Consider the following 14,358-nt stretch of genomic DNA (forward strand, 5'->3'; position numbering starts at 1 on the left):
AGGATGTCTCTGTTATAGCCTGGAAGTAAAGCAGAGAATTAAACGAGGGGAACAGGTGATTCGTAAAGGAACAGTTGATATTACTTGGGTTATGGTCAAAAATTAGGGCTGGGGCATATGTGGGTGTGTGTGAGACGGATGACAGATCATAGTACTCTCACTAACAGATGAACATAGGTCGGGGGGGGGTCTGGGACCTATGAGCACGATAGCAATAGGCCATTGTCCATAGTTATAAGTTGAGGTGATAGAGGACTCTGTGTTTTGATCATTGAGGGTTTATAGTTGATGTCAGCTTTTTGTCTCACAGTGTAACAAGGGAGGCCTACAGGTAGTGACCCTGCTGGAAATTCTGCAAAACTGTTACTGGGATGAGAGATGCAGAAAAGTTGTTTCTTTTATAAGCTGCTCTTCACCAAAATAATCAAAATGTGAGGAAAAATATCTTTATTAGAAAACCATTTATACATCTACAGCTGAAAGGGGAAGAGCAGGTAGCAAGCAACTAATACGTTATCTATGAAATCTGCTTTTCAATCATTAATGTATTGCCTTCATTAGAGGCAATCAGAAGGGGGGCAGAAGCCACTGGGAGGGAATCATTTAGCAAAAATGTGCTCTAATGAAATGAAAGTTTGACTTAACAATCATATTTTCCAGCATGTGAAGGATACAAAGTAGTAGTCTTAGTCTCTCAGCAGCAGGACACAGTGTTCAAAACGTCTCATGACAGAATGTCTGCTCCATTGAAGAGCCACACTCAGACTGAACTCTTTTGACCTCTGATCTTCCAGTTGATGAGGGAAATCAAAATTTGGATCAAGAAAGAAATGTTTTCATTATTTATTTACATTTTTTTCATTAATTAGGCTACTAAATTTTGAACAAAACTGCGCTGGATGAACGAAAAACTGAAATTATCTTAAAGCAGCTCAAGTCATCTATTTGATAGTTCTATTTAAAAACAAACAAACAAAAACAGAAACTAAGAAGAATATAAATAAAAACTAGGATGGGGATATCTCAAGAAAAATGCTCCCCACCTCATTTAATTCTAATTTATTTCATTTGACCCTCAAGTTGGGGCTAACCATCTGGGACATTACAAGTAGATATTATTATATAACTTCGTGCTTTTGGGAATATTGACGTGTGGGAGAAAAGGCATCACGAACCACATAAACTAAACCTACATTTTAGAATATAATGCAAATTGCAAATGTAAATCCCACGGACTGCTCCGTCCCTCCATCTCTCTCACATCCCCTTCAGTCCCCATCGCAGAGCCCATCCCAGCCTGGGAGAGTCATCTGCATTCTCGGGCACATGGGTTCTCACATGGTCTGCCTGCGGATGCTGATGTAGGCTGCTGCGGCTGTGATGCTGCTGCCCGCCCATCCATTCACAGCACCACGACCATAGCCTGGATGAGAGATCTGGGACAAAATACTGTCTTCCCTTTCGGCTTTGTTTTGTCTTTTTTCTTCTCTCGGAATGGAAATGAAATGCGATGGGGGACAGCCAAAAGGGAAACACCCCGCACACCACGGTGTCAGATGGACTTTCTAAATCCGCAAGCCGCAGTGAATGACACGTTTGAGGGCTTTTGTCTCACTGACCTATGCGATACTGCCTGCCATAATCGGAGAAGATTAATTCCCATCTGAGGCAAAACCGACTGGGGAAAAACAAGTCGTGGGCCACAACGGAAAACAACAGCTTATTGCAGAAGAAGCAGTAAACAACGCCTACTGTATGTGAAATAAACAAATACAATGCATGGGCGCAGCTGTGATATAGTGCACATTACAGGACCGCGTGTGGAGAGCCTGTATTTAGATGCAGGCCAACATGATCTGTTGACGATATTTGGGAAAAAATTGTAAATGGCATAGAGAGAGGAAATGTGAAGAATGAGAGCTCTAATTCGGGTAACCAGTAGATGGCCTGCTGTCAGATTTTTGTATATCCCTGTTTTGGACTTCTTTGTATTCCTCAGGTTATAAAGTAGGAACCAAAATTCCTTATCAGAGAACATTCAGATCATAGTTAGCTGCAAAGACTGCAAAACAGGCACAGGCCTGCAGCCAGTGGCAGATTTCTCTCTTTGTAAAAACAGGCTTCTAAAACTATTAAACATAAGCGAAAGCAATGGTTTTCACTTTGCGGCAGTGGCTGAACTTTGCCTTAAAATGCTAAGATAACCTAATTATAGCGTCCTTGTTTTCTGTAAACTCCTCTGGCATTTATGCGATCCTGTTATCATTTCAACCATAACCCTGTAAATGCTGAGTGGGATTTTGAATCTGCCGCTGGCTCGTGATTTGCAACTTCAACACACATCTTTTGAACGGCTCCTGTTGCTTTCAGGTCCAACTCGAACGTCCTAAATCAAATAGGTGTAGGAACATCACGTTTTGTACAACGCACTTACAGCATACAATATTTATAAGACTATCGTGTATCTTTACCACTAAAAGTATTTTTTAATAGTCTTATTCGCAAATGTAAAGAGTTTATTACCGGCAATAAAGAGTAAACATTCTTTTACCTTCATTTGTTTAAATAAGTCCATTGCATCACTAATTTGCAATTCTTATTCTATTATATATATATTTTACATTATTTAATGTATTTATAAAATAGAAAAAAGATAGGACAGGGAATGACGACAAAAATCATTCTGGGATTATTGAAATTAGGTTGAAAAAATACAACTCAATTCATGTAAAGAGCACAAGTTCAATTTAATTGCTGATATGATAATGAAGTAAATACCGTATAACTGCATACTGCAACTGTGTCATAATTGCACACTTTTTCTCCATGGAACTGCACTATTGAGCACAAAGCTAGCCAAATGAATCCGGTGAACCCGAGAGTGGCCTCTTGATATATCGATTTAAAGCCAAGTGATCATTACTGTTAGAAAAGAACAATGAGATGTTAACGTTGCTAACAACAACATTTATTTGTGGTAGGCCAAAGAATCACTCCACGTTAGAGCGATCACCTCATCAGATCGTCTGTGAAGGGCTCTCGTCGTGGTTCGTCAAATATCCGACTACCCTTGAATGCGGCCTCATGACATCACACTCTGCCCGGTCTAAATGGCGATTACAACAGATCCGCAGAGCTTGGGGAGCGAAGCCCACTCAGACTTGACTAGGGTCTGATTTAATCCGTAAGGAAACTAATGCGACGAACAAGGACTGTAAGTAATTTCTCATACGTCGATTCGATTCACGCTACATGTCTTTTTAGCGCGGATTCATGGCGGTTTTTCGGCGGCTTTGTGCTGCCGAGCGATAGAGAGCCACGAAGTCGTCCGGAGCCTCCGCCAACAACGGCTCCTTTGTTCGCCCGGCCGGCGGCGACCACTGAAACTAACATATGATTTTTCTCAAAAAGGAAAAAAAATTAAAGGCGTATTTAGCTTTTAATACGTTTACTGTGGATAATATGTTACCGGCTATGTGAAAATTTACAGCGAAGCAAACGGAGGTCTGTCGGTTTGCCGTTGTGCTTCCATTCGGGGCTTCTTCTTCTTTTTTTTCTTTTTTTTTTCCGCCAGCCCCGACGAGGGCCGGAATCGGCGCAGTGAAATGAACCACACATACCGAATAAAGGCTGTTTTTTGTTGTGTGGTGGTTACATTTGGACCCGGTAGCTGGTGGGGATCTTGGCCAAATGCCGGTGGATTTGCTCAATTTTAACGATACTAGGAAACCGGACTGGCAGGCCTTGAAACCGGGCGGGGGAGGGGTTTAGTTCCATTAATGTCACCACGGTTCGATGAGAGTCGGAAGGGGAGGTTGTTTTGCGGAAATTTCCTGTCTGTAAACGCTGAAGTGTCAACAGGCGTTTATTTTCCTAACCGTGATGCTTTTCTCTTTTGTTTTTTTTCCCTCTTGTCTTCCAGGTTATACCCAAATAAAATGGAGGATAGTTTTGATTGCGACTGTGGCGAGCTTGAGCCACCTGATCATTGAGGGTTAAACTATTACTTTAAGGTCAGACTCATTTCAGTCTAATAGATCAGGTGACTTGACAGGAAAATCACAGACAGGTAAATACATATATCAAAAAGAATAAAAAAAAAAAGAATAATAAAGGTGCATTTAGGCACATTTCATATGACGCTGCTCAGGGCCAGTCTTACACTGAATGTATCTGCACTGTGAGGATGCAACTACACGCTTTTATAGTTTAACATAGTCTCACAGCTTTTTAATTAGCCCGACGTTCATTCCATTGCAGTCTATGAACACTAGTCTACAGAAAACTTTTCATTTGGAGAAACACACATATCCAGGATTGGAGGTGGAATTATACCTACAGATTTCCTCTCCTGATTCAAGATGGAAAGAAAGTTGGATTACACGTTAGTGCTCCGCATCTGACAGTGACAGCTAGACAGGGGGGACTGGGTAGCTGTCTCTAGAGGGGTCAGGTAACCTCCAAAGCAGTGGGGGGAATTGGCCAATAAATTTCTCTGTTGGGCTTAAAGTTGAGCTTGAAACAGGACAGAGACCAAACATTCGAGATAGTAGAAGATTGGTGTAAAAGGCTAAACAGTCATCATGGCAGAGAAGTTTGAGTCACTGATGAACATTCATGGCTTTGACCTGGGTTCTCGCTACATGGACTTGAAGCCCCTGGGCTATGGAGGGAACGGCCTAGTGTTTTCAGCAGTTGACACTGACTGCGACAAGCGTGTAGCTGTGAAGAAAATCATCTTGACTGACCCTCAGAGTGTGAAGCATGCTCTGCGGGAAATCAAGATCATCAGGCGCCTCGACCACGACAACATTGTCAAGGTAAATTGTAATAGGATAGACTCTGAGTAAAATTTAAGCAATAGAGCCTTTCTGGTAGTACTTGAGTAAGACCTTGATGTCCAACATCAAACTGACCTTAATCACTCATTCATAATTTTTTTCCACTAGGTGTTTGAGACACTGGGGCCCAATGGTCGCAGGCTAACAGAGGATGTGGTGTCCCTGACAGAGGTCAACTCAGTCTACATTGTGCAAGAGTACATGGAGACAGATCTCTGCCAGCTGCTGGAGAGGGGCCTACTGTCTGAGGGCCACGCCAGGCTCTTCATGTACCAGCTCCTCAGGGGCCTTAAGTACATTCATTCTGCCAATGTGCTGCACCGCGACCTCAAGCCTGCCAACCTGTTTGTCAACACAGAGGACTTGGTACTGAAAATTGGTGATTTTGGACTGGCCCGCATCATGGACCCCCACTACTCGCACAAGGTAGGACCTGGCCTTGTGAGTGTTTTGTGATGAGTTGTGTTAAGTTGCTGCATCAACTAGATTTCCAGGAACACCAATCGAAAACATTACACCTTGTTGAACGACAAGTAATTTGTTGATCTGACGCAAAACCCTTGCATTATTGCTTAATAATGCTGTGATCCCCTGAGTGATGCAATTTTACAGCAGGAAGTAAACTAACAGGATGTGATATCTTGAGGTTGTGCTTCTGTTTCCTTTCTCAGGGGAGCTGCAGTTTTTGAAAACACAACCCTGGGAAAAATTTTTTTCCTTTCCATTTACAAGTGTATATACAATTAGAAGTGAAAAAGGGGTCAAGTTAAAATATACAAATGAGTTGGATCACAATGATGTGGCTGAACATAGATGGAAAAAAATCTAAAAAAAAAAAAAAAAAAAGCAAACATTTCGACGCAAGCATTCCCAAAACAGGCTTAGATTGAACCGGGGCCATTTTGGACTTGTAGCATTTAAAAATAGAAAGATTTATTTATATCTGACTGCATGCTTTCTCCCACTTCTATTTGTCTGGAGGTTCTTTCTCATTTTCCAAGCTTGTAACTGCTAGAATCAGGACATATGTGAGTGTTTCCTGTGCTTTAAAAGCAGATGTTAACCATTAAACCTTTTTATTTAGTTTTTTTCCAACAGCGTAATAAAGTGAGTTGTATCTTTTAATAGGAGCAGGTGAATGGTAGATTGTCCTTGATTGTTTTAGTTACTTATTGCTATCAAGGGGATGAGGAAATTCCAGTCAAAGGCCATATGGTGGAGTGATGTGAGGAAATCTAGGTTGAACAGTCTCCCCACCCTCTAGCTCTCTCTCTCTCTGCCTGTGGCTGCTGGATTTTCTTAGAGCACTGAGGCCATCAGATGCTTACACGTGTCTCAGATTAGTCATCTGGGGCTCTGAAGTGGTGCACATGATGTGATCCTTCTGACTGGCAGAGCCTCATTCATATCCCTTACGTGGACAGGATCCTGCCACATCTTACATGACTCTGAGGCAGACACACATATAGTTGTTTACCAGAACTGCTCATTTCCTGTCTATGGCCACCACTAGGCCAGACACATTTTCGGCTCTGACTTGTATATTCTCATATTAGTCATTCTAGTTGGGGACAACACATCTCTCTGCAGTAGAGACTGGAAGGTGAAGAGGTATAGTTGCTGGGAAGAAATGAGTTTCTCAGAATGCGTTCTCTGTAGCCACCCACCCAACATGACTGCACTCCTACTTTGCATCAGGCTTTGCCATGTGGGCTTTTTTCCCTCTATATAAGCAGTTTTTCCTGATGGGAAACATGCTGGCAAGTGGGTATTGAAAAGCTGCTTGGCTGGGGTCAGCTCTCTGCTGTTAGGCTATTGTCTGCTGTAGTATTGCAGCAGACTTCTGCTGTTGAGTTTTTGTCAAGGATACAAATTCTGTAGTCAGCCTGACTTTAACAGGTTCTGACCTTTCTTTCCTTTCAGCGTTCCCATATTTGTTTTGTTTTGATTTTTGTTGTTTGTTTGAGTTTTTTTCCCTTTCTCTGCAGTGATAACACTAGTAATAGGGGTGTCACAATCCTCCAATTTTTTTTTTATTTTATATTTTTTTAATTTATGGCCACTGTTTGATTCTCAATCTTTTTTCTTTTTTGCAGGGGGTCCTTTTAGCACAGATGGCTTGCAGTTTACAGATAAAGACCTTACTGTCAAATTGAAATAATTTAATAAAAATCTAATGTAAAAAATAACTTTTTCAGTAAACTTTTCAGTATGGAAACTTACCATGCATGGAGGGCAACACCTTGTGCTAAGATGCTACCTGTTTGCATTCCATAGCTTGGTTCCATTACCCCAATTACATGCTTACCCTGGGGTTTTCCCCCTCCGAATAAAGGTGCATTTCTGATGCTACAAATACCCCTACAGTGAGTTGCTGCTATAGGGGTATTTGTATTGAGTTGAATTTTGTGGGCATTTGGCTCTAAATGAGGATGGAAGAGTTTACTGTGTTAACATTGTTGTTTTCATGGTTCAGCCTACTTATTGATGATACCTGTGGCGATTTCTTGCCATGTTTGTCACATTCCCTGTGAAGCATTCTATAGACACATAACAAAGCTTACAAACAGTAGTTTCTTTGTACTCAGGTAAAGGTGTGTGTGTGTGTGTGTGTGTGTGTGTGTGTGTGTGTGTGTGTGTGTGTGTGTGTGTGTGTGTGTGTGTGTGTGTGTGTGTGTGTGTGTGTGTGTGTGTGTGTGTGTGTGTGTGTGTGTGTGTGTGTAATTTGATTGATATCCAACTAAGAATTGCGATTGTTACACACCTAAATGCTAATTTAGTGAGGGTAAGTGCATTGAGATGTATACCAGCCATTTTTTCATTGTGTGTGGTTTTAAAATGAACTCATTGCCCCCACGTGGCACTGGTGTCTCATGAAGTGTGTAGGTATGAAAAAACTCTTTTAGTGCTCTTTTCCCTGCCGTAGTTTCAGCAATGTGGTGTGTAGGCACAGGGTATTTGTACCATTTCCTCCTGCATTTTTTTATTATTGTTGTTTAAGATGAAAGTAAAAACCAACTGTTCACGATTCCCTTTAGACTTATAATAATCCGGCATGGCTTGGCTTTAAGGCGGGTCCTCGTTGGGCCCAGAATGAGGAATGACAGGAATTCACGTGCACTCATCAAACCCTGAGTCTCCTTCTTTTCCCAGCCAGCTCTTTGTCTTGTTGTGAGAGCTTTCCACATAGCCTTATTCAAAGCTGATCTAAGCCTGTGTTCATTTTCGTTTCGTTATAGCCTGCCATTGAACAAGACTGTAGATGCAACACTCCCACATTTAGGGATAGTATTGGTTTTGCTTAAGCAAACTGTCATCATTTGAAATTAGGGTGACTGGAGCTGTACACTTCTCCAGAGTAGTATGACACAGTTAATACGTGCCAAAAATGAGTGCGATCACGTCTGCTCAGCATAATTAAATCTGAAATCCAGTCTTAGTTTTTGTATCATATCACATGTGAAAATCTAAATCAAAATTTTTTTGATGTTGAAAACTGTCTTTTCATGTTGACATTCAAACTGTTACAATATTTGAAATCTAAACTTGAAAATCTCGTGACTGTGGGATGTGACAGTGGTTTTGTGCAGAATTCAATAATTGGAGATGCTATAAAGATGATGATTAGGAAGTTTTCAAGAGGGATAGATGAAGAAAGTTCACAGAGTTTGTTTCTGACACACAAGCTTTTTGTACAAGACACAACTCCAAGCCACAACTGCAGGAGCACACACACATTTGACCCAATTACTCAGCCAGCAACAAGCCTGTCTGGCACTGGAACCCACAGGATCTAACTGAAGAAACTGTGGAGAGTTGACTTGACAAATTTCACAGAGACAGATTTGCATATTTTTACAAGCTGAAAAAAGATGCTGGAGTTTTTAAGAACCCAAGAAAAAATTACAGGAGTTGGGTAGTTCAATCATGGACCCATTGAGATAAATGAAATACAATTGTTTATCTGTTCATTAGGACCATATGTTCTATATGTTGTGAGACTGCAGTGAAGCTTCACTTTTCCCTCTATTTATAGTGTCAGTTCACCCATGAAATTCTTCATGTACAGTACATGTGGGTGGATGGGATAGAATCAAAATAAATTCAGTACCAGTGAGCAAATCTATCATTTTAATCTTCACTCTCCAGCATCTATGAAGCATCACCACGCTACCTTTGAATTGGAGACTTATCTGGGGATGAGCTCACTAAGTCTATAGCAACAATCTACATCTGTTCTGACCTGCTAAAGGTCGCTGTGATAACCCACAGCCTATTGCATTGAGGGAGAGTTATGACTCATTAAATTACAGCATGATCTAATCTATCAGGTGTTTAAGTCATTCGTCCTCTGTTGCTAGAGCGATTGAGATGGTTGGTGCCTGAATGCCTTTTGTTCTTAAGAGGTGAGTGGCTCACTACACAAAGCTGTAAAAGAGCTGGAATGCACCTTATGCCCTCAGCTGGTAGGCAGACTTTCAACAATTCCTTATAGTTCATAGGACACAGGGTTGTCTTTATGCAATGACCCAACACCTTTTCAAGCTTACTTTATCTTCACCTCTGTTGCAATGCTGTGCATTGTGCAAATATGTTGCATATGTTTCCATTAAGATCACATTCTCACAGGCCAACTAATTCTCCTGGTTATTTCTTATAATGGGTGCTTTATCCAGAAGGCATGACCTACCTCTGTGAGATGCTACTCTATAATTACCCTCGATCCTTACAAACTTCTCTGAAAACACCACAGCTAGACACAGACAAACAGATTAGCAGGGTACCTGAAGGAGAGAGTTATATCCAGTCTATGTGGTGTGTCGTATATAGACCTATCAAAACAAGGGTGTGCAGAGCAGGGGTCCACTTCAGGGTAGTGTGACATCAAGCACTTGCAACTAAATTAGGGCAGAAACAGAAGCTTGGCTCTGTGGTGAGCTGACCATTTCGGTCTCACCACAAACTACCACTGCATGAGGGGTAAATTCAGCAAGGGTGTTATTTTACCACTTCCCCTCCCCCTAGAATCCTGGTGTATATACACACACATACACTCCCCTAGGATAGCTTCCATTGTGTCTGTGGAAAGTCAGGCACTGTGTGAGAGTGGAGTGCAAATTGGTGTGACTTGTGTGTCAGTGTGTAGCAGCAGGGGATTATCCTGCTCTCTCAGACTGCTGACAGGGCCTGCGCGTGACTGGTCTCCCCCTTTTTATCTATAATTTTTCTCTGGGGTCTTTGTCTCCATGCTGTGTTGTGTATGTGACCAGCTTGGATCAAGTTTGTCAAGGAGACAGCACAGGAATTATGAAGTTTTGCACAGACCAGCAGGCATGGTTTGCTTTGAAAGTCTGTATCAGCAGTTTTGGATGGCACATAAAGTCATTTTAATTATACTTGTCTCTTATTGAAGAATATGGCTCTGAATGAAACAAACACAATAGTTCCTGAACAAGTATGTTTGAAGAAAAGAAATAGCACTGTGAATCATTCTTTACTGAATCCTCCCCATTAAATCCTGTCTCTTTCAACCACAGGGTCATCTTTCCGAAGGATTGGTCACCAAGTGGTACAGATCCCCTCGCCTGCTGCTCTCTCCTAACAACTACACCAAAGCCATTGACATGTGGGCTGCTGGCTGCATCTTTGCTGAGATGCTCACAGGGAAAACACTCTTTGCAGGTGAATGTTGACTCAGTTTCTCGTGTCTGACTCACAGCAACAGCTCTAATGCTAACATACTGGTGAGCAGGCCATCTGATTCCAAGGTAAATGTGCAGCAATGGTGTGATGAGGCATATGTTCGTACTCTAAGTTCAGTAAGTTCAGAACACAAACAAAAACTCACTTAATTTGTGCTTGTGGTTGACTGGAGTTCCTGACCTCATAAACTAATGATGTGTTGGCAAAACAACCAAGTTTAATTTAAGGCCAGGCAGAAAGTTTCAGCCTTACCAGTTATCAGTGAGAGCTGACATGACACTTTTTTTTTTTTTTTTTTTTTTTTTTTAATCACAGAGCGCAAAACTCAGAGTTGACTGTGATGAGTGATGAGATTAAAATAAACAGACAACACAGGCCCGGAGTTAGTCCTTACGCTCCTTTGCACTCTTTTATAAATCCATCTGGAGTTGGAGAGCTGTTTAACTTGTTTGTTAAAACGACTCTGAGCTAAACACAAGGCAAATAACTTTCCTGGTCTTGTGATCTGCTGCTCTTAGCCTCACCCAAAACAATCTTACTCAAACATGCAGAACTCTTCAAAAGAAAAGGGCTGATGTCTGCTTCCCTGGTGTTTTAGGAGCGCATGAACTGGAGCAGATGCAACTGATCCTAGAGTCCATCCCCGTACTGCGAGAGGAAGACCGGCAGGAGCTCCACAGTGTCATCCCCGTCTTCATCCGCAATGACATGTCCAAGCCTCACACACCTCTGGCCAAGCTGCTGCCTGATGTCAGTCCCCAGGGTGAGCACCACTTACTTACTTCAATCACAAACCACCTATGAATGTCGAGCTAAGATAGAGGTCAGACTGTCATACATCACAGCTGTGGTTTCATAATGATTTCCTAATCCTCTCTTTCTCCGTAGCCCTGGATTTCCTTGAGAAGATCCTGACCTTCAACCCCATGGATCGTCTGACTGCAGAGGAGGCCTTGGCCCACCCCTATATGGCTGACTACTCCTTCCCCCTGGACGAGCCTGTTTCTCTGCACCCCTTTCACATTGAGGATGAAGTAGATGATATCCTGCTCATGGACCAGAGCCACAGCCACACCTGGGACAGGTATGCTTATTCACTGATTCCTTCTCCTCACAGACAGTTAAATGTCTGCCCTGTTCAGACATTTTAGTAGGCAGACTGAGGTCCTCTACAGGATCTTTTTATTTGTAGTCATTATTTGTTTATGACACTCTTCTCCTTCCAACTTCATTAGGTATCATGAAAGCCAGCTGTCAGAGGCGGACTGGCATTTGCACAGCACCCACGACCCAGAGGAAGTTCAGATTGACCCAAGAGCACTCTCTGATGTAACAGATGAGGAGGAAGTGCAGGTGTGTTTGAATTTTGACAAACATGCATTTTGTAGTTGAAACACGTTTAATTCTACTCAGTTGTGCGAAAATGTTCCCAGATTTGAGAATATATTCAAGTCCATTAGTGTGGACATAAAATCTCTAGTTTTTGGCTAATTTAAATAAAAACAAAGGTTAAATGGTGGCTATTGCCTCTTTGCAGGTGGATCCTCGTAAATATGCTGATGGAGATCGGGAGATGTTCCTGGATGAGCCGTCCTTTGACTACTCCAGTCTGTTCCCACCAGAGCGATCCTGGCAAGAAGACCATCATGAAAACAAATACTGTGACTTGCAGTGTAGCCACACCTGCAATTACAAGGCTGTGTCACCTTCCTATCTGGACAACCTCATTTGGAGGGACAGCGAAGTCAACCACTACTATGAGCCCAAGCTCATCATCAACCTCTCCAACTGGAAAGAGCAGCAGAGCAAGGAGAAGGCAGACCGCAAGGCCAAGACCAAGTGTGAGAAGAATGGGCTAGTAAAGGCCCAGATCGCACTGCAGGAAGCAGAGAAGACCCAGAGTCCAGTCGAGAAGGACAGAGAGCAGGAGAAACACCAGACAGAGAAGCCTCAAAGTCAGCAGAACCCAGGCTTTGACTTTGACTCCTTCATCGCCAGTACCATCAAACTGAGCTTGCAGCCGGAGCCCTGTCAGGAGGTGGCCCTGCTCAGTGAGGTGGGCCTGTTGAACGAGCGCAACTCTTCTGTCTCCCAGCTAGAGGCTCCCCGCTCAGGCTCCATGTCCAAGTCCATAAGTCAGGAGAAGGAGGAGAAGTGCCTGGTAAACCTCGCCCAGTTAGGCGGAGGAGGGTCGGGCATCGTCAGCGGGGACGATGCTTGGCCCGCTCACCCCTGGGAGAGCTTCGGCTCTGGGGAGAGAGTCGGGGAGAACGGCTGTTTGATAGATGAAGCGTGCTGGGACATTGGCAAAGACAACCACTTCCAGAAGGAGAGCACTTACACCAGCTACCTGGACCGCCTGTTCAGCCGGAAGGAAGAGGGTGTCGGAGAGAGTGTGGCCAGCCCAGAGACGGAGCCCTCGGAGGGGGGAGAGTTGGATGAGAGCTTCCTCAGCAAGAATACAGAGATTGTGCTTAATATGCAGCTGGACTCTCTGGCCCTGCCTGACTTTGACAGCACAGATGACTTGCCTCTGAAATCCATCCAGGCATCCCTCACCCCCTGTGCTGTCAAATGCTCCCCACAAATTGACCACAAAACGTATAGCAGCATCTTCAAGCATCTTAATTAAAGAAATATATCCTCCCTCACAGTGCAAAATCTAGACAGTTTTGTTTTTATGTTTTTTAATAATATGGTGTACTATTGTACTTGAATCATTTCATACCTTTTTAATATGGTTGCTTTTAATTATCATTATTATTGTTAGTATTATCATCATTACCATTGTTTTTTGTTTTGTTTTGTTTTGTTTTTTTTGTGTGTGTGTGTTTGTTTTGTTTTTTTTAGAGTTGAGGGGTGATTAATTATATTTTTAAAGTTTTGGTCACTCTCAGCCTTGATCACCAGGCCTTCATGGATTAATGTCTACCCCCTCATAGCTAAACTGGCACGTCACTCGTATATTTAAGTACTGCAGATTGAATGGAGAGAAGTGAAGTGGATGAACAGGCGGAAAGGATTCCAGAGTTGAAGTTTGGCTGTTGGGTGAGACTGAAAGGACAATGTTAGATGCTAACATTGCTGTGGGCTTTCAAACAGCTTCTCTTGGGACAAGATATGAAAGAGAAAGAAGACAGGTTGTCTTTATTTTTATTTTATGAGGGGTTTTTTTTTGTTTGTTTGTTTTTTTTCCCCCCCTGGTTTGTTTCTGACTTTATAAAATTTTTCCCCAAAGAAAGTTTCCTTTATAATCCTTTCATACTGTAAATCTGACACATGATGCCAGCAGCAACCATTATCGTAGGCGTTAATGTAAATGTGTTATCTACCTCAAGGTAACAGCCGCGAGAGACACTCGAAGCCGCACTAGTGCTTTACACATATGACCATCCTCATACCATGAAATGAAGTGGTCGCGTATATGAAATCTGTCTCACTTAGCATTTAACATAGTGAGGTGTTTCAGTAATCATTATTTATTTCTAGCAGATGTGCGATATTTATTTTCTCAAAATGTGTTATTTCAGTGTGATAATTGAAGATTGAGGAGTTGGACAGACTTCTATTTTCATTTCGGCACTATATGGCTGTGTAAGTGTTCCTTTTGTTTTTCGGTAGGACACATTCATCTTATGTTCTAAAAGAAGTCTAGGGTTTTCCATTTTTCCATCAATATTGTCCTATTGGATATCATTCTGTTCATTTTTTTTTTTATTTTATTTTATTTATAGGTGCGTTCTGTTTTTAGTGGAATAATTGCTTTATGGTTTAAAGAAGTGCTTAAAAGTCTTAATTTTTTATCTAAATGTAA

The 14,358-nt window shown here is 42.2% G+C and overlaps 1 protein-coding gene across 1 annotated transcript in view; it reads left to right on the top strand.

Annotated features, from left to right (window-relative positions):
• The first annotated feature begins 3,089 nt into the window (after nt 1–3,089).
• The window catches only part of mapk6 (mitogen-activated protein kinase 6), an 11,502-nt gene continuing 233 nt past the window's right edge, over nt 3,090–14,358 (top strand). Inside the window, exons 1-8 of the mRNA XM_029498054.1 lie at nt 3,090–3,214; nt 3,923–4,820; nt 4,950–5,267; nt 10,379–10,523; nt 11,143–11,307; nt 11,433–11,628; nt 11,780–11,897; nt 12,082–14,358. The exon at nt 12,082–14,358 is cut by the window's right edge and continues 233 nt beyond it. Of these exons, the coding sequence (XP_029353914.1) occupies nt 4,584–4,820; nt 4,950–5,267; nt 10,379–10,523; nt 11,143–11,307; nt 11,433–11,628; nt 11,780–11,897; nt 12,082–13,176 (2,274 nt within the window). The 5' untranslated portion in view covers nt 3,090–3,214; nt 3,923–4,583 and the 3' untranslated portion in view covers nt 13,177–14,358. The remainder of the gene's footprint in view (nt 3,215–3,922; nt 4,821–4,949; nt 5,268–10,378; nt 10,524–11,142; nt 11,308–11,432; nt 11,629–11,779; nt 11,898–12,081) is intronic.

This window comes from Echeneis naucrates, chromosome 3 (genome assembly GCF_900963305.1).
Source record: "Echeneis naucrates chromosome 3, fEcheNa1.1, whole genome shotgun sequence".
Classification (NCBI taxonomy): domain Eukaryota; kingdom Metazoa; phylum Chordata; class Actinopteri; order Carangiformes; family Echeneidae; genus Echeneis; species Echeneis naucrates.